This window comes from Cynocephalus volans, chromosome 1, assembly GCF_027409185.1.
Source record: "Cynocephalus volans isolate mCynVol1 chromosome 1, mCynVol1.pri, whole genome shotgun sequence".
Taxonomy (NCBI): Eukaryota; Metazoa; Chordata; class Mammalia; order Dermoptera; family Cynocephalidae; genus Cynocephalus; species Cynocephalus volans.
This window is the reverse complement of record NC_084460.1, coordinates 294,528,082-294,553,224: the sequence shown is the minus strand read 5'-3', so window position 1 is coordinate 294,553,224 and position 25,143 is coordinate 294,528,082. Positions and strand designations below refer to the sequence as shown.

Sequence of the window (25,143 nt, the reverse complement as noted above, 5' to 3'; positions counted from 1 at the left end):
GTGGGATGGCAGCTCTCAGGTCTGGGGCAGGGAGAGATGGGCTCTGGTGTCATGTAACAGCCTGCACTCCCACCCCGGCAGCCCAGCCAGCCAGGTCCAGCCGCACCAGCTGTCTGACCACAGCATTGTCAGCTGTTCCAGGATGGACACAATGCAATCTCGGGTTACCTAGACTTGGGAGGGGAGAGAGGGCCCCCAACAGAAATGATCCACCTTCTGTCCCCACTCCCAAACTCAGTTGTCCCAGCCCTACATCCGTTTTCCAGCTGGTTGGCTAAGGATGCAGCCAGGGACAGGTGGCGTGGGAGAGATGGGCCTTGACTGAGGCTCCAGAGGGGGCTGATCCTGCTCCCTCCTGCCTTGTTCGTGGAGTCAGGATTTGGGGAGGTGTGGAGGCTGGTTTTGCATGTGAGTTTCTCTGGGATGTGGTTGAGGACTCCAAACCTCTCTCACCAGCCTGACATCTTTATGGGTCACTCACTGGGCCAAGACTCTGTGGGTAAAGTGTCTTGGAGAAAGATCATTATGCCCTGCAGCTTGTGACACCTCAACGCAGGTTAGAACGCTGGGTTGGACTCTCCGTGCCTTGAGACAAGGGATACAGACCTAGTAAGCTCTGAAGTAAGAAGAGCTGAGAAAGTTCTGGAACTTGTGACTAGGACAGCCCCTGAATAGGGGCTCCTCAGCGGGGCCTCAGGATTTATGCAATCATCCGGCAGGCTCGTGGTGCCCCCGCACGTGCCGACACAGCGCTAGGCCATGGAGGCCCAGGGGCAAGCCCGAGCTGCTCCCGGGAACTCACAGTCTCCTGGGGCAGGCGGACAAGAGTCGAGGTTGTAGCCCCAGAGAGTCAGATGAGGGGACTCAGAAGGGGAAGGAAGAGCTGGAAAATGAGTTCCATCTACGTTGTGCTTTATGGTCCAGAAAGGGTGGGGATGAGGCTGGTATAGGAGCCACGGGCTTTGCTGCTGGCTGTGGCCACAGGCTCAGACCACTTGCCTTCCGGCCGCCTATCCCAAGCAGACAGGTCAGCGTGTCTCGGTACATGCACAAGACAGAGAACTCAGGTTTCCATATGTGGCACCCACCCTCCAAGCTACCACCAGCATCCAGGGGGACCGGGTGATGGAGGCCTCTGAGGGCTGGAGGGAATGCACCATTTGGGGACACATTCCCCTCCCCAGTGAATGATGTCTGTGGCATTTGAATGTGTTTCAGAAAACTGGAAGTGGGCCAAAGTGCTCTGTCTTTGGAGACCCAAGGGAGGTTGGCTCAGAACCCAGTGCTTGCAGTGGGACCTCAAGTACCTCCTGTCCTGGCCAAGACTTCATGGGGGCGGGGGGTTGGGGCAGTAGTGGTGGCATCTGCCTTCCCCAGTCATCTCTGGCATTGAACCTCTTCCACTGAGATACTTTGGGTGGCTTGGCAGCCATCCTCATGCTCAGTCCTGCTCCAGGCCCCGCACCCTTCCAAAGCTTCACTCCTACTGTGCATCTGTCTGTGTAGCCCACTTGCCCTGGAGTTTCCAAGCCTCACTTCAGGGACTCCCTGCCTTCCCACTTTGCCCTCTGGTGCCCACTCCACCCCCTCCCTCCAGACTCAATTCCCTCACCCTTTTTTGCAGAGCACATCTCTCCACCTCTCTGCTCCCCTCCAAGCCCACATTTTGCCAAAGATCCTTAATGGCCTCCGTGGTCAGAAAGCAGTGCCAGACAGTGGACCAGCTCTACTCCTCAGTCCCCACCCCACCCCCAGGGGGTCAGCTGATGCTTCCACATCTCTGACTTTCTTTTTCCTTCCCCACAAGAGTCTGAAAGGGAGAAGGAAGATTATGGAGACTCATTTCCCTTCTGGTATGAATTATGCTACCTCCCTACATATGAAGATATGAACTCCTGTTTTCTCCCCTCTTCGTGCTCTGAGAGGACTGTGAAACCTCCTCTCAGGAGGGCGAGTCATCTGTGAGAAGTGGGTTTCCTGGAGGGGCTAAGTGTGGAGGAATAGGACCCATTAAGAGAAAATCATTTGTAGACATCACTCACTGTCTAACAGCTAGTCCTCCTTTGCAGCCTAGTATTTTAGAGATTGGAAAAGCTAAACACTCATTTCTAAGGCTTCCTTGCAGATAGGGGTAGCTGTGTGATGTTTCAGCCATTGGGATGTCTGCAGGGCTCCATGGGAGAGCTTTGCTTCCTGATAAAAGGGGTAAGAAATGGGAGCCTCTTTCCTACCTGAGCATAGATGTGAAGGGTGGAGCTGCAGCAGTCAGTTCATAACATGGAACCATCAGTCATGAGGACAAAAGCCAACGTGCTACAGACAGGGCCAGACAGACAGCGAAGAGCCTGGGTCCCTGATAGCTCTGTTGGACAGCTGAGCCAACGTGGCCACCACTACCTCGAGTTTTCTTATTATGTGAGAAAAAGGAAACATTATTTGTTCAAGCTATGGTTTGTTGAGTTTCTGTTCCTTGCAGCCTGGTGCATTCCTAACTGATTTGCTGCCCATTGAAAGAGAGCAGTTAATCCCTCTGGCTTGGAGAGAGTGTAGGGACACCCTTTGGCTTCCTGGGAAGCTGCCCCTGCATGTATGACTTCTTGGGGAGGAAAGGACTTTGAGTTCCATGTCAGCTGGAGTGGACCAGTCCTGGCAGCACCCTGGGACCAGGCTTCTGGGAGAGTGGGTGCTGCTGGTGGAAACTGCTGTGACCCTGGGAGCCTGTGCAAGAGGCACCCTTGGTCAGGTGTGGCATTTGGGGGTTGTCTTCTCTGGAAGGTGCACAGCCACCTGAGTGGGGCCTGACACAACTGAGGACTCGCCTGGCACTTGGACTGAGACCCGCTGCCAACTGCGCCGCTGTGTGGCAGAGAGAAGCAATGACCATGGCCGAAGGCCCTGGATTCAGGCCCTCTCTCATCTCTGTGCTGGGAACAGACACCCTCCCAGAGTTGGACAATCCCCAGGGAAGTCCTGGACTATTTGCTCATCTGATGGATATGAATTCATGCTGGTTTTCCTATTCAGAAGGGAAAATTAAAGATTTGTACCTTGAATTTGTGGACAGTTCATCCTGGAAGGCAGTTACTAGGGTCAATTTTGGTTTTAAATGTCTCTTTTTCCTTTGGCTACATCTAAAGATGATAAATCTCACCTTCTGTATATCTGAGCTAACAAGGTCACTGATTCCCTCTGAGGGAAATGGATTGAGCTGTGAAGCCCTTAAGCCTGTACATCCAGGAGGTGACTAATTGTGCCCTTCGTGCCTTGTTCCCATTCTCTCTCAGTCACCATGCCAGGCTTGGATGCAGAAGACCTGGGTGTGAATCTCCCACAGGGGCTCCCAGAGACCCTTCTCCATGACCCAGGCCCACAAATGAGGAATGGGTTAAATAACCACCCCTTAAAATTGTAGGACATATGTAAGTACCTTTACTCCTACTAGCAAATTCCATTTTCACAACACCTCATGAGTAGTACTTCTTCGACACATGTTTTACAGATGAGAAAACTGAAGCTGAGAGGTGAGGAGTGGCTCAGCCAAGGTCACACTGCTAGTATAACAAACTACCCCAAAACTTTGCAGCTTAAAACAACAAATGTCTAAGATCACACGGTTTCTAAGGGTCAGGAATCCAGGAGCAGCTCAGCTGGGTGTTCTGGCTCAGGGACTTTGATGGAGTTGCAGACAAGACGCATAGTGGGGCTGCAAGCTCATCTGAAGGCCCCACTGGGGCTGGAGGATCCACTTCCAAGTTCACTCATGGGGCTGTTGGAGGGAGGCCCAGTTCCTTGCCACATGGGCCTCTCCAGCACACCAGCTGGCTTCCCCCCAGAGAGATCCATTGATGCAAGAGTGAGAATGAGTGAGGGAAACAGGAGCCACAGTGTCCTTTATAACCTAATCTCGGAAGCAATAAGCCATCACTTCTGCCTCATTCTATTGGTTACACAGACCAGCCCTGGTACCGTGGGAGGGGTCTGCACAAGGGCACAAACACCAGGAGGTGGGATCGCTGAGGCCACCTTGGAAGTGGGCTACCACAGCTCCTGCGGCCTCGGCCTTTGGCCCTCAGGATAGGATTGAGTGGGGGCTCCCCTTGGGGTAGAGTTGCCAGATTTAGCAAATAAAAATATAGGATGCCTGTTAAGTTTGAATTTTAGATAAACAATGAATACTTTTTTAGTATAAGTATATCCCAAATATGGCATGGCAACCCTACTTTGGGGAGGAGGAGTGGGGGTGGGTGATGGGGCACTCCGGAGGGTAGAGGCTGAGTTCTGGTGCTCTGGGATTGTGTGTGTGACCTCAGGCTGAGCCCGACCCTTCCACGCCAGTCCTCAGCTTCGCAGATGGACTCAGACACACAGTGGCCGAGACAGACAGGGCTGGGAAAGGACATTCTGGAAACCTGGTGCTCCCACCCCTGCAGAATACCTTCTTCCTTAAGGGGCCTGGAGAGAGGCGTCCCCAGCCCCAGCTCCAGGTGAGGCTTCAGAAGCCCGAGGTTGAGGGTGGCTGGAGGAGCCAGGAAGCGAAGGCACAAAATCCTGCCTTCTCTACCCCCACCTAGGGGGGAGGGGGAGGCAGAGAAGAGGCCTCTGTCTGACCCCTCACAGAGCTCTCCCCATGAGGCCAGCCTGTGTGGCATCCTCCCTGGCCCCTGAGCCAGCCTCCTGCCTCCCTCACATGGTCCTGCCCATCTCTACCAGCCGATGGCCTCTCTCAGACCATCCTGGGTGGCTCCTGTCTTTATTTGCAAAGGAACTGCTACTGAGGAGTGGGGCTGCCCCTTCGCTTCCTGGGTCTCCACCCCCAGCCTTGCAGGACCCACAGGGCACAAGCCTCAGGCCAGGAGCTGGCCCTCCTAGGGAGAGCTGCTCCTCTCTTAGACCCTGCTGTCTGCCTGGCTACCCCCGCAGCCCACCCTAGATGAAGCGCTTGTCCTGCACATGGTACGAGTAGGGGTCTCCAGGGAAAGGCTGAGGTGGGGGCTGGTTGTATATGCCCTGCAGAAAGATCCAGGCCGTGCCCATCACCATGATGGGTGTCACCACAAACAGGCAGAGGCGGTCCACTGTGCGTGCCACCCGGTTCCAGCTGTCCTTCTCCTGGGGGTGGGAGCACAGAGAGTGTTTAAGGAGGGCCCTCAGACCACAGACCCGCACCCCTAGCCAGCGCTCAGTGATGGAGCCATGGCCTTGGTGGGTCTGTGGTGGCCACCTCCTGCTCACAGCAGACAGGGTGTGCTGGCATATTCCCAGGAAGAGCACAAACCCTCTGGCTACAGACAGGGCTGGTCACTCTGTCGGTCTGGGAGGTATGGTTCCAGGAGCTGGGGGCTGAGGACGGGGAACAGGTCCCTCTCCTCTCTCTCACCCTTCCCAGCCACTTAGGGCCACTGCTAGCCCATATGTGAACTGGAAAAAGGTACCCCTTTCTCAAGAGAGAATTTTAAAAAATTGTATAATATTGAACAACCATCTATGGCTACCTTTTAAATGTCTGACTCTTTCTGGAGCATCAGGCTTGGAGTTGAACAGGGACAGAAAAAGATTGCCAGCTGGGAGAAAGAAGGGGCCCTAAGGATGCTGAGTGTGGCCTGCACAGGATGGGGCTGTGTGTCTGGCTGGTGTGCCGCTGTGCAGTACAAGGCCGGAGTCCTTCCTCTCTGAGGGCCTGGAATCTGCACTCACCATGAACTCCCTCATCTAAACTGTTTTGTGTCTCTGAGGGTGATGGAGTTTGGATGTGTTGTCCCCTACAAAACCCATGTGGAAATTTGATCTCCAATGTGGCAGTGTTGGAAACTGATTGAGTCATGGGGGCGAATCCCTCCTGAATGGATTAATGCTCTCCCTGGGGGAGGGGGTTTAATGAGTGAGTTCTCGCTCGATTAGTTCCCGCGAGAGCTTGTTGCTTAAAGAGACCCTGGCACCTTCTCTCTCTCTCTTGCTTCCTCTCTCTTGCTTTCTCTCACCACGTGATCTGCTCATACCCACCGGCAGCCTGCCACTTTCCGCCATGAGTAGAAGCAGCCTGAGGCTCATGCCAGACGCAGCTGTCCTAGAATCATAAGCCAAATAAACCTCTCTTCTTTATAAATTATCCAGTCTCAGGTAATTCTGTTACAGCAACACAAAACGGACTAAAACAGAGGGGAACCTTGAGCCCTGAAGACAGGATATGCTTGGTCAGTGCACTACCTGAACACCTGCATGTGGCAACCCTGTGGCCACTCACCTCATTGTAATTGTTCTGGTCCCTCATGTGGTTAACGATGAAATTTGCCCCGTCCACAGCCGGCTTCAGCTCGCTGAAGAGTTCCTGCTGGGCCTGCTCAGAGCTTGCTGGAGGCCGGCCTGTGGACATGGGGCCAGAACAGGGTATGAGGACTGCCTCCCCCCACCTCCCACAGATGGGTCAACGCCAAGGCCACCAGAGACCCACGTGCAGTGGTGAGGCGCCGGGCCAGCCCATGCCGCTCTGACTGCTTCTCAAACATGAGGTCACTGCGCGACTTAAGCAAGAAGTATTCCTCAGCCTTGGACATGTAGCCCAGGGAGCTGCTCCTCCGGACCAGGGCCCCAGGGCTGGGTCCATCCTCTGCCGGGCGGGACATGTGCAGGATCTTGGGCAGAGTCTCCAAAAAGAGCTTTGACAGGGTCAAGGGGACACAAGAAAGGCCATTTTACAAACACGGGGTGACTTTTGCCCATCCTAATGTGTGTGACTCCATTCCTGGCTGCCACACAGTGCTTCCCAGTCTGACCCTGTCATTTATTCCCCTGATCCCCTGCTGATGGACACTTAGGTTACTTCCAACTCTCCCTCATTACTCACAACACAGAGCAGAACTCATTCACTAAAAATAAATATTAAAAATGAAAAAGTAAGATGAATGCCCAAAATGTTGAACTCTCCCCACTCAAATGCTTAGAGACAAAAAGAGTTGCTAAGCTACTCTCAGGCAGCCCAGAACAGTCAGCTGGCCCTGCAGTGGCCGAGAGGGAAGCCCCTCCCGAGCACCCTGCCCCCTCGGTCCTCATCTTCTTCCTATAAACCGAGGTAGAATGAGCAAATCGTAGGCGTGCAGAAGGTGAATTTTTACAGATGCATACAACTGTGTAGTCACCAACCAGATAAGGTAGTGAACATTATCCTGAAAAGGTTCTCAGGTCTCTCCCCGCAGTTCCTACCCACCCACAGAGGTAGCCACCATCCTGACTTCTGTCACCAATGACTGGTTTTTCCTGTTCTTGCATTTCATGGGAAGAAAACCCTGCAGTCTGTGAAGTCTGGTGTGTGGCTTCTTGCATGCAACATCGTGCTGGGAAGGGCATCCGTGCTGGCATGCAGCAGCACCCGGTGCCTTTGCACTGCCTGGTGGTATTCCCCTGCCGAGTATGCCCAGTGTCTTCACCTGTCCTCCTGTAGGTGGCCTCTGGACAATTTCCAGCATTTGGGGATCGAGAGTGCTCACCTTCTTGACGCCCTCGGACAGCACGTGGGTGCTGGGTGTTCGGAAGTGTATGTTGAGCACGATGACACAGATCACCACGACCATGGTGACCAGCACCATGCCAAAGAGCAGGAACCTGCGGGCACACACTCAGCCTGGAGCCCCCAGGGCCAGGACAGGTGAGTGGAGCAGGGCTGGGTGTGGGCGTCACTCACTTGCCGATGAGGGGGATGGCCATGGATGTGGCAGGCAGCCGCTTGGAGATGAGCAGCAAGAAGACAGACTGGGCCAGGAGCACTGAGATGGCCACTGACGTCTTCTCACCACCTGGGGAAGCCAGACTTAACTGTGATTTCGGGCCCCAGGCCCAGCGAGTCCCACTGCAGCCCCTGCCACCACTGTTCATGATGCCACAGTGCCCTTATGAAAATCATGGGTTATGGAACTAGAGTCCCTGGGTTCAAATCCTGGCTCTGCCGCTTACTAGCTGGGTGACCTTGGACAAGTAGCCTAACCTCTCTGTACCTCATTTTCTCAACTGTTAAGTGTTGTGAGAGTGTGTTAAACACACGTCACTCCACTTGGCACTGGGTAAGTGCTCAACAAACACCAGCCATCACCATTAGCCCACCCCCTGCTATTCAACCCTCCTTCTGAAGCACAGATCTGGGTGTCACTCCCCTTCTCAGAAAGCTCCCAGGTGTCCTTATAGCACGAGGATAACATCCCAACTCTCAGCCCTTCACTCAGAGGCCCCAGCCTGGCGCTGCCCTCCTCTGCCCACCTGAGCTCCTGTGTGCAATGGTGGGGCTGAGGGGGCTCCCCCACTTGGGTCCCACCTGCCCCTGCCCCCACCCCTCCTCATCTGCACGGCTGCTCTTAATGGCCTGCCTAACACAGCCGCACACCCGCTTCACAGTCTGGCTCGAGCTCCGCCTCCTCCAGGAAATCCCCCCATCCCCACGGCACCTAGAACGGCCCCCACCCCACCCCAGGCCACCCGCCTAGTCCTATGGTTTCTACCTTGTCTGCCAGGGGCAGGGACTGGGTCCCCTTTGTCCCTGGGACTCACTGTGTCCTGCTTATAATAAATATACTGAAATTGTAAAATTGTTGCCTCTCGGAGCCAAGAGTGGAGATTACTTTTCTGCCCCCACGCCCTGGCTTCCTGGACACCACATTATTCACCCACTGGCTCAATGGCTAATGGCCTCCTGTGTGCCAGGGCCATGGCCACATAGTGGTGACCATGACAGACCCAGTCTCTGCCCCGACAGAGGGACAGTCTAGCAGTTCTCCCTAGGGCCTCTGGGAAGCCCATTGTGAGAGGCAGAAGTAGTGTCCAGGAGGGACCCTGCCCTGTCCACTTGGGGGGGTGGACAGTGTCACAGAGCCCTCCTCTTGGCTGGCCCCCTGGTCCTCAGGCAGGCCTAGATCCTGGGCAGGGAGCTCCAGGAGTGGTGACCCATGCAGCTTCCGGAGGAAGTGAGGGGCAGGTGGCCTCAGGGGAGGGGAAGAGGCGGCTGGGTGAGGGACTGGTGCCGAGGCTCACTGTCGGCTGGCAGGTAGAAGACCAGGTTGACCATGAAGGAGATGAGCACGCAGGGCACCAGGATGTTGATGATGTAGAAGAGAGGCTTGCGGCGGATGATGAGGTAGAAGGTGACGTCCTGGCGGCTGGGGCTGTCCAGCGGAACATGGGGGTCCACGTTGACCCTGGCCGGCCGGTGCACTATCTCCCACTCCCCGTTTTCTGAGGATGACACATGGACACTTGGCGTTGGGCTGAGCAAGAGGGGCTGGGGGCTAAGGAGGACCCCAGGACAGAACCTAAAGCGGTGGGCGGCCCCGGGTCTTTCCCTGAGGGTTGGGATGCAAGTTTCGGTCTGTGAGGGGGACATTTTCCTCTGCGACTGATTTTTTTTTTTTTTTTAATCTCCTTGGAAAAAATAGAAGCTGAGGCCGTACAGGCCATACAAGGTTCAAATGGGGAGTATGTTTTGGTTCAAAATACATCGTGAGCCAAAAATAGGTATTTACAGATTAAAGAGACAGTTAAAAAAAAGACATTCAGTTATTAAGCTTGTCTTCCTAAGTGAAAAAGAAAAGCGAAGTCGACTTAATCAGGCTGCCCCTGTTTGGCTGGGTCTTGGGTATAACAAGCCAGCAAGAGCAACACCACTCCCTGGCCATGATGTGTCAGCCCTGAAACCAGCAGGACAGGGGTCTCTTCTGCCGGACAGGGCATCAGGGCATATGGGAGGGGATGACATGCACCCTATCAGGATGACACAGCCCACACCCCAGCCACACCCCTGGGTTCTCCAGGCACCCAAACACTAACCACCCTCAGCTGCATCCATCCCCGGGGACTCCTGCCCAGACCCAGAAGAGTCTCCTGGCCTGGGGGGTTGGGGACACTGGCACCGTGCCGTCTCTGCCTCTGGGATGTGTGCATGTCAGTTAGTGGGAGTGTCTGTGTTTCTGGGTGGGCAGACACGGGAGGCCTGTCGTGTTGTCTGTGTACGTGTACCTGTGTGCTGGCGTCCGAGGTGTGTGTGCACACGCGTGCACCTCCGGGGATGGGAGGTGTCAGTGTGACTATGTCTGAGGGGCCTGTCTGCCACCTGCGGCTGCTCGAGGTACCTGTGAAGCCCTCAGGGTCGATGATGACCCACTCCACAGGGTAGGGGCGGCCCTGTTCCTCTTCCTGCTTCAGGCTCAGGGTGAGCTCCTTGGCCGTGTACTTGAGCGAACTGGGGAGGGCAGTGGACACAGGGTGACCCTCGGCCACTGGCGGGGGTCTGGGGGAAGGGCTAGTAGAGGAAGGCCGCCGGGGGAGGGGGCTCTGATAGGACGGGGTGGAGGGCCTCTGCTGGAGGGTGCCCTGTTCTTCTCCTCCAGCCCCCCGCAGGGTGGCTTGGGATGAGGGGTGGCTGGAGACGTGGGTGCACCTGAACTTGAGGGAGCAGTTCTGCCAGTCGAAGGGGAAGTAGGTGACGGAGATGGGACAGGAGGAGCGGAAGATGGCAGGCGGCAGCCAGTACACGTAGCCCGAGTCATAGACGAGCACGTTGCAGGAGTAGGAAATCTGGAAGGAGCCGTCATTGCTGGGGGACAGGGACAAGGGCCATAGTGAGCACTGGCCAGCTGAGAACTGACAGGGTCAGGGGAGGCAGAGGAGGAAGGGCAGGCAGGAGCTGGGGGCTGGAGGGGGAGGCTGAGAACGCGTGAGGAAGGGGGCAGAGGATGGGGGGCTCAGCTCAGCTTGTTCTCCAGCACGATCTCCGGGAGCCACAGCATGTCGGGGGGCAGGCGCAGGATGCTGATGTTCCCAAATTCATTGGCATCCCACTTCAGACGGCTGTCTGTCCAGCCCTGGAATCCCGAAAGGCGTGTCAGCAGCGGGCTCTGCTGCTGTCCAGGCTCCCCCCGCCCCCCAACTTTCCTTGGGGAAGGCTGAACAGGGTCTGGGAGCTGTGACAAAAGAGGACTGGAGGAGGTAGGCACAGAGTGGGGACTCAGGTCTGTCACGACAGCTCTGCAGCATGTGCCCTGCACAACTGAGGGAGCATTATTTCCATTGTGGACATAGAAGATTTGTGTCTGTATTACAAACTTCTGACAAGAGGCAGAAGAGTGTCTTCTAATAAAAATCAGGATACAGTCACAATTTTCCCACAGACAATTTTTTTTGGAAACAATCGATTGTACATATCTGTGGTGCACTGTGGTGTATAGCAACACCCCGCAGAAGAATTCTAATCCACTAGAAGGCGCCATCAGGGCTAGCAGGGGCGCTAGGTCAGGGGAAGGGCAGTCGGGCCTGCGGTTTTTTTTGTAGAGAGGAGCCAACCTCTCCTGGAGGACAGTGTCCAAGGCACGCTGGGGATCCCCAAGTGGAAGTGAGCACACAGGAGCCTGGGCCCTGCACCCCACCCCGGCTCTGAGTGGGGTGTTCTTACGTGTTCTATCCACACGTTGGTGGTGAGGGTCTCCTCGACTTCTTTCTGTAATCAGACAGGCGTGGTGTCCTCCGGGAGCCTACATTGTTCTGTCACTGGCACTCATTTACCAGGCACCTACTCCCAACTGGCACCCAGGGGAAACCATGGCAACAAAGCCGACCAGCCTCTTGCCCCGAGCACTCACAGGCAGGAGTGGGTGGGCAGACCAGGGACCAGAGGGCAAATGGCCTCTGAAGTGTATCATGCGTGTGGCATGTCATATGGAGTGTGCAATGGGGGGGCATCCCCTAGAGCTGAAGCTGGAGGAGCAGGGGTGCCAGCCTTGGAGGGCAGGAGGCCTGTGGGCACGCAAGACATGGCAGGTGGCCCGAGCGTGTTTCCCGGGGAAGGAGCTACACAGGCTGGTCTGGGGCCTCGAGCTTCCTCCATGCCATCTGGTCCTGTCTGGTCCTGGAGAAGCAGTCCCTGCCCTCCCTCCCCAGTCCCCCCACGGGAGGGGCCTCTCACCAGAGAGATGAGGTTGGAGAGGGTGAGGGCCAGCGAGACTTTCACGCTCTCCTCTTTGTGTGCCACGGGCCGGAGCTCCTTGCTGTAGCCCTTCTCGTGGAACAGGTGCCGGATCAGCCGCTCCTCCTCGTTCAGGCCCCAGCTGCCTGGGGAGGATTGAGGACTGGAACAGGGCCTTGAGCAGGGGACCCAGGAAGGAGGCAGCCCTGAGTGGGGAGCCTGGAGGTCGGGCCCTCACAGTGAGGAATGGCAGCGCGGGAGCGGGGAGTTGGGCATGATTCTGGGGAGGGAGCATCACGTAGGAAAGAGCAGCAGGGGGTCATGCAGTGGGGGGCCCCAGTGGGCGTCATGAGAGGTGGGGATGATGTCCACCCTTACCACAAATGACAAAGGTGGCCAGCAGCCCCAGCGTCAGCACAGTCCCCTCCATCCTGTCCCTCTGTCTGCATCTTGTGTCTGCCCCTCCTACTGCAGGGCTGTGGAATGAGGGTGGGCGGGAGAGGGGACAGGTGCTGGGTGCGGGTGGGGGGCAAAGGAAAGAGGCAGCCGGAAACGCAATCTGACACCTCAACGAGGGGGTGGGGACTGTCTAGCCAGGGCAGGAGCCCAAGGACATGAGGCAAAGATTCCAGGCTGGGACTAACTGCACTAGTGGTGAGGGTGGGGGCAGGGTGGAGACACTGACGCTGGGAGCAGTGGTAGCTGGCCACGGGTGGCGCGGGATGAGAGGCAGAAGATATACTCAGATGGGGGCTTAGCAGCCCCTCCCCAGCTTCTCTGTGACCTCTGCCAGCTGCTTACAGAGACAGGGCTCTGCGTGGGCCCCACCCCATGAGATCCCACCAGATCCCCACCCAAGAAAGCTCCAGAATCGACTCTGTAGATTATAAATAACATTTATTAAAGCAGCTGTGATTCCCTGATCACACACCTGGAAAGATACACAGGCCAGGACCCCTACCCCACCCACACACATCCAGCCAGCTGTGGCAGCTTGTCATCATGCTCCCTGAACCCCTCTTAGTCCCTGGGAGCAGTAGGTCCACACCACGGGCCCTGACATGGCTCATGGCTGCCTGGCTAGGGGAGCCTGAGGGCTGAGTGGGGGATGTCCCTTCTGCCCCAGCCCCGGGCCCTGGCCCACACCCACCCGGGGCCCCTCAGGTTCTCCCTCTGTCAGGGTGGCCAAGCGGAAGGCCTGCAGAGCCTGCACCAGCAACCGGGGGAGGCTGCGAGCCAGGGTGGCCTGCTCCAGGCCCACCAGGCCACTGAAGACCACACGCCGGTCTCCCAAGCCTGCCCGCACCCAGGCTCTGAAGAGTCCAGTCAGTGTCTTGGAGCCCAGATCTGCCAGGACCTACAAGGTAGGAGGGGGGTCAGGGGCCCAGAAACCCACTCCTGAGTGGGAATCCTGGAGGTCACCCCCTCTCTTCCTGGACCCCAGAAACTCTCACCTAGACCCAGGCCCCTCTCCTCCCCTCATCCCAGCCCCGCTCATTTCCTGCTCACTTGGACACCTCCATGAGCCCCTACACTGACACCTCTCCACCCCACCTCCCACCTCCACCCCAGAGCTGGAGCAGAGGCAACCCAGGCTGCTGGGGGTGGGGGAGGTCCTCTCTCCTGCTGTGGGGTAGGTGTCCCCTCTTTCCCCACCCATCAGGGCTGGACCTCTGCACTTTCTCTGGCCTGGGCCCCAGCAAGGTCAGCCTTCCAAGGCCACTGTGAAGGAGTCTGGGGAGCCTGGGGACCTACCTCGTGAAAGTTCATGGCCAGGTGCTCAGAGGGAACCTGCAGGATCCAGGCATGGGCCTCCTGAAGAGCTGCCAACCTTTGTTGCAGGGGCTCCAGCCCAGGGCAGCCTGCAGGAAGGGGAAAGGTCCAAGGAATAGCAGAAAACTGACAGGGTGTGGAGCTGAAGAGGGACTCCCACCAGTATCTCAGGTCGGCCTCCCAATGGGCACATTTATCCTCCTTATGCTACAGATGGGGAAACTGAGGCTCACAGAAGTTAAGCGATCACACAAGGCAGAGTATCTTTGACACTGATGAGGGCCCAAAGCCGCAAGTCCCCTCAAATGCCTCATCTGCCTCACTTGGAAGAGGGAGAGAGCGGTCCTGCCCGTTCCTCCTGGGGTAACTGCTCCCCAGCGCATTCCCCCCGCGCCCCTCCGGGCCTCTGCCAGCCCCTGGGCCTACTCTCTCCGCGCAGCCGGCAGAGGGCGTCATTACCGTTCGTCTCCCCGCGCTGCTCTGGCCTCCGCTTCGGGAAGCGCGCGCCTGCAGCCCACGATCCTGGGGAGGCGCGGGGTCAGAGGAGCGCGTCGGCAGCAGAAAGCTGGCTCCGAAGCGCAGGGCTGGGGCTGGGGCCGGGACCGGGCCGGGGGCTGGGCTGGAGGGCGCGGGGTACCTGAGTGCAGCCGCTGCTCTCGGGCAGTGTGCCCGGGAGGCTCCCGGAGCGACGGAGCGGGGCGAACTAGGGCGGGGACCAGGCGCCGGAGCCCCGGGCGCGGGGCGAGCAGATCCTGGGCGCCCCGCAGCAGGCCCAGCAGCAGGTGCGCCAGCGAGCGCAGCTCTGCGGACGGGACAAGCAAGGTTCCGAGCGGCGGTGAGAAGCGGGCCAGGCTTCCTGCCCCCCGCCCCCGCCCCCGCCCTGGAGAAGGGACTGACCGCATCGCCGCCGGCGCTGCAGACACTGCTGGTGCGCCAGGAGCGCACAGGCGCCCTCGGACCCTGGGCACAGGCGCGCGTAGAAGGCGCAGGGTTGGGCGGCGTGTGCCAGCTGCTCCTTGGGCGGGTCCCAAGCCAGAAGCTCCCTGCAGCTGGGCTCGCGGCTGGAGGGGGCCGCTGCGAGCGGGGCAGGGGACAGCTCACCCCCTGTTTGGGGCCCTAGCCCCCGCAGCCCTTCCCCTGAAGGCGACAGGTTTAACCCACGCAGAAGAAAGCTGGGGGCGCGGGCGAACCGGGCTTGTCCCAGGGCTGTCTGCAGGGACACTCTGGGGAGCGGGGGATTGGAAAGAGGCGCTCACCGCTCATCTGCTCCCGGAGCCAGTCCTTGAACACGGCCACGCGGGTGTAGACCCCGGGCTTCCCTGGCTCCCCGCAGCCGTCCCCCCAGGAGGTGACGCCGAACAGGACCTCTCTGGGGCGGGGCCCGGACTCGGAACAGGTCAGGGGGCCTCCAGAGTCACCCTGAGGGACCAGAGCCAAGGGAGAGGGCACTGAATCCTCCCGTCCCCCTCTCCTGCCTGCCTTACACCTGGCAGGGTAAGTTAAGGCAGCTCTGAGCTCGTCGGTGGTTACCACTCGGACCCATTTTAGCGACGAGGACGTAGAGGCTCAGTGAAGTTGAGCGACAGCCTGACCGTAAAAGGAAAGGAGGCCGTCCTGCTTCTGGGCAGCTGCCAGCCAGCGCCCTCCCATCAGTATGGGATCTCACCTGGCACGAGTCGATGCCCCCCGCCAGGTAACCGGCACAGAGCATGGTGCTGGGGTGCAGCCCGGGCCCCAGAGCCCTTTGGCAGGTGTCGTCGCTGAGCAGGGGGACGCGGGCCTCCCTCACCGCCTCAGCCTCTGGCCCGTCTGCAGGAAAGCGGTAGAAGGGGCTCTAGTCTGGGTGGCAGGAGCCCCGCTTTGAGGGTCCCTCTCCACGCCTTCCTTGAATCCCCCCCCTTTGCGAGATCGGGCAGCATTTCGCGGAGGCAGCTGGAGCAGGCCGGATTTCTCACAGCCTGGCTTCCCCAAACTCTGTCATGTCGCCCCCCATTCTTCCCACGCAGGCGCTCGGCTCACCCAGGCCCTGCCCCGTCCAGTACCTTCGAAGAGGGCCCCCCAGCCCGCGATGGCGCAGGCGGTGCCAGCGGGCGGCTCCCGGGGCCCCTGGGGCAGACACACGGGGCGCGCCGGTCCTGCCGGGCTCACCGGCGTCCACAGCTGCACCAGGGCCAAGTCGTTATGAAAGGTCCGCGGGTCAAACTGGGGAGGGGGCGGCGGCGCAAGGTCAACGAGGCGGGTGGGGTTGCTGTTCCCAGCCCCCAGCGTCTGGAGCGTGCCCTCTCACCTTGGGGTGGAGCAAGATGCGGTTCACCGGCACCTCCTCCGCTTGGTCCCCTTGGAGCCCCTCGGCCAGCGTCACAGTCCACAGAAGCTCATTCTGGGCGCTGGTGGGGAGTGGGGCGGAGAGGGGCTCACAGGAAGGTCAGGGGTGCACCGAGGCCCCCTGGAAACCCTGCCCTGCGCCTCCTGGCACCACGCCGCGATCCCGCACACCAGGTTGTTTCTCTGCCTGGGGGGCAGGGCGGGTGGGCCGGGGAGGTCTCTCCCCACAGAGTGGGCTCATACCCCAGGGGTCCGCACCCTGGGTGGGCGGGCGCGGGGGCTGGCGACTTGAGACCCGGGAGCGTGGCGCCGTCCGCCGCCAGGGGGCAGCAGAGACCGGCTGTCCCGCGCGTCGCCCGTCTGACCACTCCGCAGGTGCTGGACCCGGCAGTGGGGACGCAGGCTGGGCAGGGACCTGGGGGCCCGACATACCCGACAAAGCAGTGCGCCGCGGTGAGTACCCAGGACGCCGCCACCAGGACGCCGCCACACAGAGGTTGCCCGCCAAGCTGTAGCCTCACCAGCCAGGGCCAGGACCCAGGGGGTGCGGCGCTGCCCCCCACTATGCGGCCGTGGGCCCGTGTCACGTTGGCAGTGCCTGGGCGCCTCTCGCCGCACGGCCCTAGAAAGGCGCAAGTGGTGTCATGAGGGACAAATTCTGGCCATCCTCACCATCGAGTCCCACCCTGCTCTCAGCCCTGCCCCCTCAGACTTTTCAGCCTCACCTGACTCAGGTGGGTCCTGGAGGAGGGGGGCTTGAGGCCTGGGATGCCCAGGTCCTGCTGAGAAACACACCCTTGAGTCTCACTGCCATCCTCTTGCCGGTCCTCCACCCCAGGCTGGGCTTCTCTCCCCTTGTGCCCCTCCCCCTAGCACATAGGTGCTAGTTCAGCAGGATGAACTCACTGTTCACCCCGGGAGCCCAGACTGCTCCCGTCACCCCTCTTGGCCCATGCTGTGCCCCAAGCCTGGCATGCCCTTTCTACTCGGAGGGATCTTCATCAGCATTGCTTTGGTTGCAGCCCCACCCAGCCTCTGCCCACCAGAGCCGAGTCAAGTTGGAAGGGAGGGGGTGGAGGCGGACAGGAGAAAGGGCCCAGGGTTGTGAGTGCAAGTTCACTGGGGCATGGGGTGACATAATTGGCACAACCTCGACACTCATGCAGTCTGTGCTGGATCTCCATCACCACACGCTTTACTGCCCACTGGGCGCTCCTCTGGGCAACCTGCAATGCCTGCGTCCCCTGGGCCGACAGAACTGCGGGGCATGGGGCACAAAATTATGAATGATTGGGCAGGAGCCTCAGTCCAGTCATCCTGGCCCCAGCCTTGAGCCCTGCCTTGGGAAACCCACAGGGAAGCAGGCTGGGCTCCCGGGGCACTGGGGCAGAATCGGGAGGAGAGAGCCCCAGGGCCCCTGGGTCCAGCACTCAGAGCAGATGGTCCCAGAACCTCAGCCCGAGATATCTCTAATTCAACTGAGCTGGGCTGGAACCTTTGAAAAGCGCCTTTTTCTTAAACATTAAAGGAAAAACAGCACTCCAAAGATACAGACATCACAGAACTCAGGCTTGTTGACATAAAGTAACTGTGGTTGAGTTGCCCGCTTGAGGTCCAGCCAGACAAGGGCATGCTGCTCTGGGCCTTTTCCTCCCTGCTAAGTCTGGAAACTTCACTAAATGCCCTTTGGCAGACCTTCCAGTTCTCCTCTTTCCAGCCTTTCTTTCCCCTTTATCTCCTACCTGAACCTCAATTCCTGGCCCCTTCTCCCAGCAGGGTGGGCAGAAGAGGTTAAAGGTCCTTATGAGTGGGGGTGACAAACTCATCTTCCCCCACCAGGGACCTCACTTCCTCTGTGTCCCTCCCGCCTCCGCCGCTCCCTTGGACCAGCCCGGGCTCACCTTGCAGGGTGCTGGGGGGCAGGCGCATGTATAGTGGGTGCCCATGAGCGGGCCATGGGTCTGGGAGGGGCAGCAGCAGCAGCAGCACAGTCAGCAGCATGGTGATCAGGAGCTGGGGCAAAAGACCCTGTCCTCTGTCCTCCTCGGGGTCCACCCTGCAGGCGCTTACCCCTTGGTGCCCGCTTCCCGCTGCCTTTCTGCCCCTGGGCACTGAATTTTTGTCCCTCAAATCATCTGACCCTGTTCTCTTACATCAAAATTACCCACTTCCCTTGGTCCGCCCCTCACCTGGCCCTTAACTCCTAGGAGCCCACAGGGCTATATACAGCACAGACTGGGGTGGGGGTGCTTGGGAGGGCGGCCAGGATTGGGGGAGGGAGTGGGGTAGTGGGCTCGACCCTCACCTTTGAAGTCTCATCGTCCCAGCTCTGAGCCCCCCTTCTGTCAAAAGAGCCCTTGTTTCTGCGGCTCCATCAAAGGGGCCAAGACAGGGGAGAAGAACTGACGGTTGGGCCAGGGGCCAGACAGAGGGGGACTGGTGGGCAGGGGCTGGCCCTGTCGCTGGGGCCGAGATGGGGGGACATCCCCATGTGCCTCTACTCTCTGAGGAGCTTCAGCTGTGCTGGGGGCAGACACTCCTGGAGGGAGGAGGGAAGGGGGTGTCCGGGGGTTCTTGGCATCCCCACCCCCTGAGGAAGCCCCTGAGCTCCCGGCCCCTCTGCCCCTAATTGCTTGGCAGCGTCCCTCCGCAATGTGGCCATTTCTAAAGATGATCAAAGCATCCTAATTAGCGCCGTAATTGCCGCACTGGGGGTAGTGGGGTGGCCCGGAGAGCAGGGCGAGAGATGAAAGGCCCACAGTGGCCCAGTTCGGGGAGGACAGGCCCCAGCAGCTTCTGACGCGCTCCCAGACCCCCTGTCCCTGCACAGTGCCCGCTCGCCTGTCCAGCATTGTTCTCAGTTGCTGTGACCCTGATCTGGCAGGAGGGAGTCTTCTGGAGTCTCACGGGAAGGGCCACAAATGGGCAGCTCTCCTGGGATTGAGTCACCTCAGGCAGGGTGGTTCCCATCTGCCCTGAAGAATGCCCTGGGGTCCCCCCAAAATACCCTGGCACCCCAATTCATGCTGGTGACCCCAGGGCACACCACAGGAACCAGTAAACGCTGTGAACCAGAGCTCTCACCCCCTGGACAGCCAGTGGTTCAACATTTACCAACACACCATGTATGTGGCTTCTCCCTTCCCCAGTTCCCACTGTGCTTCCTAAAGACAGTGCCTCTGATTCAGGAATGCCATGGAAATACTGTCTGTGTACGGATTGTTGTGAGGGAATTGCAGGAAGTATCAGTGTCTACCCATCTTGCATGGTATCTTTTTATACATCATCTCCAAATTCTTGGCAGAGAGGGTGTTAGCTCAACTTTGTCCTCCACCCCCTAGCACACAGGGCGTGAGAAAGTGTCCAAAGGAAGATTATCTGTGGTTCCAAGTAAGAGCCATCAAGGTAGGGGACCCTGAGAGCAGAGGAGGTGGGTGGGGAAGCCTCACAGGCGTCTGGGCGGAGAGGCCAACAGCTTCGACCTGTCCTCTGAGCTTCTGCCCTGCAGGTCCTTACATCCCAACTGAGGGGATAAACGACCAAGCAGCTCAGGACACTTTCCCTGGGGAATTCCTTTGAGTGGGGTACGTTCTGACCATTCAGCACCCACCCGAGTCCCTCAAAGCCATATGGGCCAGGCCAGGGCAGGCCTTGCAGAGCCTTCCTGCTCCGCCTCCCACCCTTCCACCTCCACTGGTCTTCTGGGCATGAGGTGGCAGGAGCAATAGGATCAAAAGCTGCTGTCTCTACTTACGGTGGCTTCTGTCCCAAGCTGCCTCAGGGTAGGAACCCAGCCACTGCCAAAGAAAACAGGGACCTTACAGCTTGGATTGCAATTCTCCTCAAACCCTGTCCCACTGTTCTCTGGCCCCTCTGCCCATTTCCTGTCCCCACAGCTGGTCCTGAGCCCTCTCCTCTCCTTTCCCCTATATATACCCCACCCCCAAATCTGGGTCATGGGTCACCTCTTGAGAATCACATCTGAATCCAAATCTTGTGAAATTACCTGTTCATTATGGTGCATGGCGCATTTGTTCCTTGTCCGCCCCTCCTGTTGGAATGTGATGGGGTAGCTCCCAGGCCACCGTCTGGCTGTTCTGTCTCCCACATAACCCTCTTGCATTTTCTTCAGAGAAATCTTTTCCACGTTGTGGGAACTCGAGTGGTTCTTGCCTCTCATAAGGGGCTCAATCTCCCACAGTCTAGTTCAGTGGGCACCAGCCCCAGACCTCCCCGCAGTGAGGGTCTCGATGCCAGGCACGTGTCAGAATCCATGCGATCCCCATAGACCCTCCCCCAAGCAAGCAGAAAAAAGGATAGGGAGAGGGGCCTTTGGAGCAGCACAGCGTCTTGCCTCTGCACCTCCCTGCACTTGCCCAGACCAGGGGGAAAGGAGGGAGGGGCTTCCAGGAGGAATCCCGTATGCCTTGATCAGGAATCAAGGCAGCTGGCAGGAGGCAGAGGGGAGAGGTTCTTATTTCAGCATCCAGTTGGAGGTCAGCTTAGTGAGGACTTGCTGACCAGACAGGGACTCCTGCAGCCATGGTGTGGTGGGGACTGCAGAGTGGGGAGGGTCCCCACATCCCCACTCGGAAGTTCCTAGTCCCTAAGAATTTGCAGAGGATGATCTCATGGTTGTCCACAGGCCTAAGAGTTGGCCCTAAGTGTGGATGAGACCAGTGGCTCCAGGCTTTTGGAGACCCCTGAAGCACAGGGGGCAAAGGGCTACGTGGTCTGACACCAACAGCCGCATATTGTTGCAATATACATGCCGGGCAGACAGGGCTGGCCTCATACTTTGCAGGGGTCCCAGTGCAAAATAAAAATGGAAGGCCCCTGGTCCAACAATTATTCAGAATTTCAAGACAGTGACCAAGTGTGGAGCCTTGCTGAGCACGGGGCCCTGTGCCCAGAGGAGCCACTGGAGTGAGCCTTGGGTTGGTAGGCAGTTTGGACCTGCGCTGCCCATGCCGGGCTCTGAGCAGCTGCTGGGCAGCAGCTGAGGTTCTGGGGACACCCTGGCCCAGGCACATGAGGAGCCCATGCCCCTTCCTCTCTGCCTACCCCAACACCAGAGGAACTGAGAATAAAGAGGAGGCCTCTACTCACCATCCCACCCCCACTAGAGCTTCCTAGCTCGTCCTGAGCTGGGGAAAGGGAGAAGAGCTTAGGATCAAGCTGGAGACTGGAGTTTCAATGCACAGTGCCTAGAAGGAGAAGATTCTAACCTGGAGGACAGAGAGGCTTAGAATCTGGCCTCATGTCAGGAAGGGAGCAGCCCCCTCCATGGGGAAAGGGGTCTCTGACCTGCCTAGTAGAGGGCAGTGCCTGGAAAAATTAAGTCGTTTCAAATGCCCCAATAGGCTGGTTAGAGCCATCTGCAGTTGTGCGTTTGGCCATTTGTTGTCAGTCTGCTGCAGAAGAGCAGGGCTTGTCTGTCACATCCCCATGCTGCCCCCAGCACCTACAATAGAGCCTGACACACTTATCTGGTAAATGAATGAGCAGTTGGCACTGGCCCTCTCCCAGCCCTAGGCCTGAATTTCCTGCCTCCAGCACTTCAACCTCAGTCTGCCCAAAGCAGTCCTGGGGTTCCCCCACTACCCACCAGCTCCCTTTCCACACAGGGGCTGGGGCCTGAAGCCGTTTCTCCGCCTGAAGCCTTTTCTCTTTCATGCCCACGTCCAGTCTGTCCAGCCCTGGGACCACCCTTCTCCGGCAGGCCCAGCCTCTTCCTCTCCCCTGAGCCTGGAAAAGAAGTGACATTTTTTGAGGGGCCTGTGGATACCAGCCCTTCCTGCAGTTATTTCCAGATACAGGGAAGGGACGCGGCTGGAGAGGCGCAGAGCTGGGCACCCCCTTCTGCTGCTCCCATGCTCTTCCCGCTTCGCTTCTCCTTGTTGGTTTTTGTTTTTGCTTTGTTTGTGGGGGTGGGGGGGAGCAAGATGACTGTCCAGGGTGGACAAGGGATGCAGAGGGGACCTAGAAGGACTTTTAGTGACGTCTACAGCCCTTGGTTTCTCCTCTTTCCCTCTCACCACCTCCCCTCCAGGCACCCCATCTCCTGCCTAGGAAGAGGGACGACCTGTCTGCCATTTACAGACCCTCCCTGGACCCTGGGTGTCCCGGGTGTCCTGGATGTCCTCCGGGCCACAGCCCCTCCACCTGGATCCCTTCTGCAGGAATAGACAAAATCTTGGCTCCAATCCTTCCATTTCAAGAAGAGGGAGGGAAAAAACCTTTTCTGTGGCTATCTCTGGAATGCCCCAGCAGGCTCATGTCAGGAGGTTCCTTGGGGACTCAGGTGCTGTGTCAGCCCACAGCCCCCTGACTGGCATGTGGCCTTCTCCTATATTCAGAGGAGGATGGGGGAGGGGCCTCTGGAAATGGGGAGGAGAGACTCGGGCACTTTCTGGCCTCAGGCGGAAGCTGACTGTCCAGAATGTCCATAGTAGTCCTCTGGGGAGGGACCTTCTTCTTCCTCCCCTCCTCAGGACCCTCCATGTCATGGAGGTGCTTGTCCCTGCATCCATCCCAAGCTAGCCTGACCTCTCGGGCTCCTCCAGAGAAATGCGTGAAAGGAGAGTGGGAGGGAGACTCACCCCAGAGGTGTCCAAGCTGGCTTTAGGGGCAGTGTCCCCAAGATGGGATAGTGGGACCCCTGGCTATGCCTCTCTACTGACCACAGTGGCCTGCTAGGCACAAAAGTGGCCACAGGCCGGCTTCTGATGCATTGAAGTGTGAGGGGACACTGAGGTCAGGTCTTCTGGGATGTGATCCAGACCTTGGGCTTTGGGTTCTGATTACACCTCCGTGTGACCTTGGGTGCGTCAATTCCTGTCATGGGCTGACTTGTGTCCCCCAAAAAGATAATGAGAGGATGCTGTTGCCCTGCACGCACATGGTGAGGGGAGTCAGGGCCTGAGTTTGGGAGCAGTGCAGTGGGGGAGGGGAGTGTGTGGTTGGGACAGTGCTCAGGTGTGTGTGGCCCGACCCTCAGAGGGTGTCTGCGTGTCACCTCGACCCATGGGGCCTTCCTCAGGGATGGCCTGTCTCCTTCAGTTTGTCAGCTTTGATTCCTGCTCAGAAATTCCCTGCTTGCCTTGGTCTGAACTTGGCTTTACGAGGGCCCTGGAGAGACAGGGATGCTGCCTGGGGGTGGAGGGTGGGTGCTGAAGCTGGGGCTGCCCCCAGAGGTTCATGGGTCTCTGAGAATGAGGTGGTCCTAAAACCTGCATGCAGGCCTCTCTGTGGTCGGCGACCCTTGTGCCCCTTCCCTTCTCACCCATACTCTGGGCAGGAGCCACACAGCATGATACACCCACAGCCACCCACGCCACTGAAGACCACCGTGTAACCTCGTGATCAGAAGAATGCAAACCATGTCACAGTTCTGCCTACTTCCTCTTCTTTTCTTTTTCTTTTGTCTTTTTTCTTGTCTTTTCTTCCTTTCTTTTTGTGATCTCTCATACATTTTCTTTCCCTTTTCTCAATCTGGCTGTCAGCTGTGTTTCTCTGAAATTTGCTAATTTAACACCTTCAATTTATATGATCATATTCACATTTTCCCCTCCTCCTACATAATAGATTCTCCCTGATCAATATTTCCCATTGTTATTGCTTTCAGATCTTTTTGTTAACATTAGATGATTTCTTTTGGAAACACTATCTCAATGATAAAGAGATATTTACTGGAGTTAATGTGGTTCCCTCACATGTTTCTTTCATTTATTTTCTTCTGTTAAAATAAACTAAAATTAGATTTGATAAATTATGTTAAATTTTTCAGTAGGATCCCTATTTATAGCAATGTTTCTATTAACCTGTCTTTTAAACTTCTATCTGTATTAGTGCAAAGAGAAGTTTCTGGAAATGGTGGTTATTCATTATTGTGTTTAATTTCTGAAATTGAGATTTATTTTTATTTTGTTTTGCTTTTTACTTTCTTCTTTGTGCTTTCCTTCATTGCTGCATTCTTGAAAATCAGCAGGTAGCATTTATACAAATACAAAACATCAAGAACATAAAAGTGCAGGCATCAAGCAGAAATATTATTGATGATATAGAGTTTACTGATGTAGCAGTTCACCCAATAAGTAATTATTAATGTCAAAAGCTGGTCGAATAAAGGCAATTTCATGTAGTGTGATGTATTACAATATATTAAACCATCAGAATAACTGTTTCAGGCAGGTGTTATCTGACCCATTTTACAGATGAGGCCACCAAGGCTCAGAGAAGTTGAGTGATGTGGCCAAGATCACACTGTTAGAAACCGGAGAAGAGATGGACCACTGCCCAGACCTGCCTCCTGAGTCCATAGGTGCCTGCAGGGGTTTGCTGAGGTATTGACGCAAAGGTGGAAGGTTCTTGAAATAAGAGGGTTGGGTTAAGGCTTTGCCTCCCTCTGTGGGAGTCCTAGCTGTGTGAGGCAGGAGACGGCAAGGTGAGCTAGCTGTGGTGACATGGGGCAGAGGTGGGGGTGTCTGCAAATGGCAGACAAAGCAGATGGTGGGAGACCAGGGGCCTGGAGGGGAGAGGAAGAGGTGAAACCAGGGCAGTGGGAGCCACCAAAGTCGCTCCAGTGCCCTTCCCATGTCCATCTTGCACCCCCAGATTGCCCTACTCCTCAGGACCCCTGAGATCTGGGATGTCTCATGGGGGTACCCAACCACTCTCTCCTGTGTCAAGCCACCAGGTAAGGAGCAGGAGGGGGTGTGTAGGTACATCAGGGGCCTCTCTGCAAGGCCTCACCCACCCTCAGGCTGGGCACGTCCAGAGCACCAGGCCCGGTCACCCAGGTCCAGCAGAGGGTGGCAGCCAGGGCGGGGACCAGAGGTGGAGGCCATGAGGGTGCAGGGCGAGCATGCAAAGCCAGTAAATCTCCTGAGGCAATTACAGCAGTGAGCGAGGCATAAACAAGGCGCTTTGCCTGCCGCAGCCACCCCTCCCTGCACACATGTGCACGCACGCGCGAGCGCATGCACTCACACACATTGAAGCTGGCCCATTTGCAGGGTAATGGCTTTGCGACAGCAGGAATTATCTGCAGCATTAGAGGCAGCCCAGCTGAGCAGGGCAAGCTGGGGGCGGGGGTCTCAGGCTGAGCA

General features: G+C 57.6%; 2 protein-coding genes across 5 annotated transcripts; both read right to left on the bottom strand.

The window, feature by feature from the left end:
- Positions 1 to 3,406: 3,406 nt before the first annotated feature.
- CHRND (cholinergic receptor nicotinic delta subunit) lies at positions 3,407 to 12,395 on the bottom strand. 4 transcript variants are annotated; one of them, XM_063093361.1, is made up of 12 exons: positions 12,314 to 12,395; positions 11,936 to 12,081; positions 11,426 to 11,470; positions 10,729 to 10,838; positions 10,415 to 10,570; positions 10,107 to 10,216; positions 9,013 to 9,213; positions 7,676 to 7,787; positions 7,482 to 7,596; positions 6,449 to 6,653; positions 6,242 to 6,360; positions 3,407 to 5,109 (listed from the first exon to the last, which is right to left on the bottom strand). In XM_063093361.1, exons 1-12 carry the CDS (start codon positions 12,363 to 12,365, stop codon positions 4,927 to 4,929), a joined length of 1,554 nt encoding a protein of 517 aa, XP_062949431.1. In that variant the 5' UTR covers positions 12,366 to 12,395; the 3' UTR covers positions 3,407 to 4,926. The 4 variants fall into 4 exon arrangements, with proteins under 4 accessions (XP_062949431.1, XP_062949413.1, XP_062949422.1 ...); XM_063093343.1 differs by having other exon boundaries at positions 11,936 to 12,110; positions 12,314 to 12,392; XM_063093352.1 differs by having other exon boundaries at positions 11,936 to 12,077; positions 12,314 to 12,385.
- Positions 12,396 to 12,848: 453 nt separating this feature from the next.
- Positions 12,849 to 18,352, bottom strand: PRSS56 (serine protease 56). Its single transcript, XM_063086819.1, has 14 exons — positions 18,339 to 18,352; positions 17,935 to 18,089; positions 17,184 to 17,291; positions 16,759 to 16,812; positions 16,466 to 16,655; positions 15,996 to 16,095; positions 15,751 to 15,910; positions 15,375 to 15,517; positions 14,965 to 15,127; positions 14,606 to 14,782; positions 14,346 to 14,510; positions 14,168 to 14,230; positions 13,691 to 13,797; positions 12,849 to 13,292 (listed from the first exon to the last, which is right to left on the bottom strand). The coding sequence occupies exons 1-14, from the start codon at positions 18,350 to 18,352 to the stop codon at positions 13,002 to 13,004; spliced, it is 1,890 nt and encodes a 629-aa protein (XP_062942889.1). The 3' UTR covers positions 12,849 to 13,001.
- Positions 18,353 to 25,143: the final 6,791 nt, after the last annotated feature.

Bases quoted from the DNA above. Each gene is read 5' to 3' on its own strand.
- CHRND (XM_063093343.1), bottom strand. From the start codon at position 12,384: ATGCAGACAGAGGGACAGGATGGAGGGGACTGTGCTGACGCTGGGGCT. The intron at 10,839-11,425 runs GTAAGAACACCC...TCGGGATTCCAG, and splicing joins CCAACGTGTGGATAGAACAC to GGCTGGACAGACAGCCGTCT. The intron at 9,214-10,106 runs GTACCTCGAGCA...TGTCATCCTCAG, and splicing joins CGACCCTGAGGGCTTCACAG to AAAACGGGGAGTGGGAGATA.
- PRSS56 (XM_063086819.1), bottom strand. The intron at 15,518-15,750 runs GTACTGGACGGG...GCTTTCCTGCAG, and splicing joins CTGGGGGGCCCTCTTCGAAG to ACGGGCCAGAGGCTGAGGCG. The intron at 14,231-14,345 runs GTACCCCGCGCC...GCGCCTCCCCAG, and splicing joins AGAGCAGCGGCTGCACTCAG to GATCGTGGGCTGCAGGCGCG.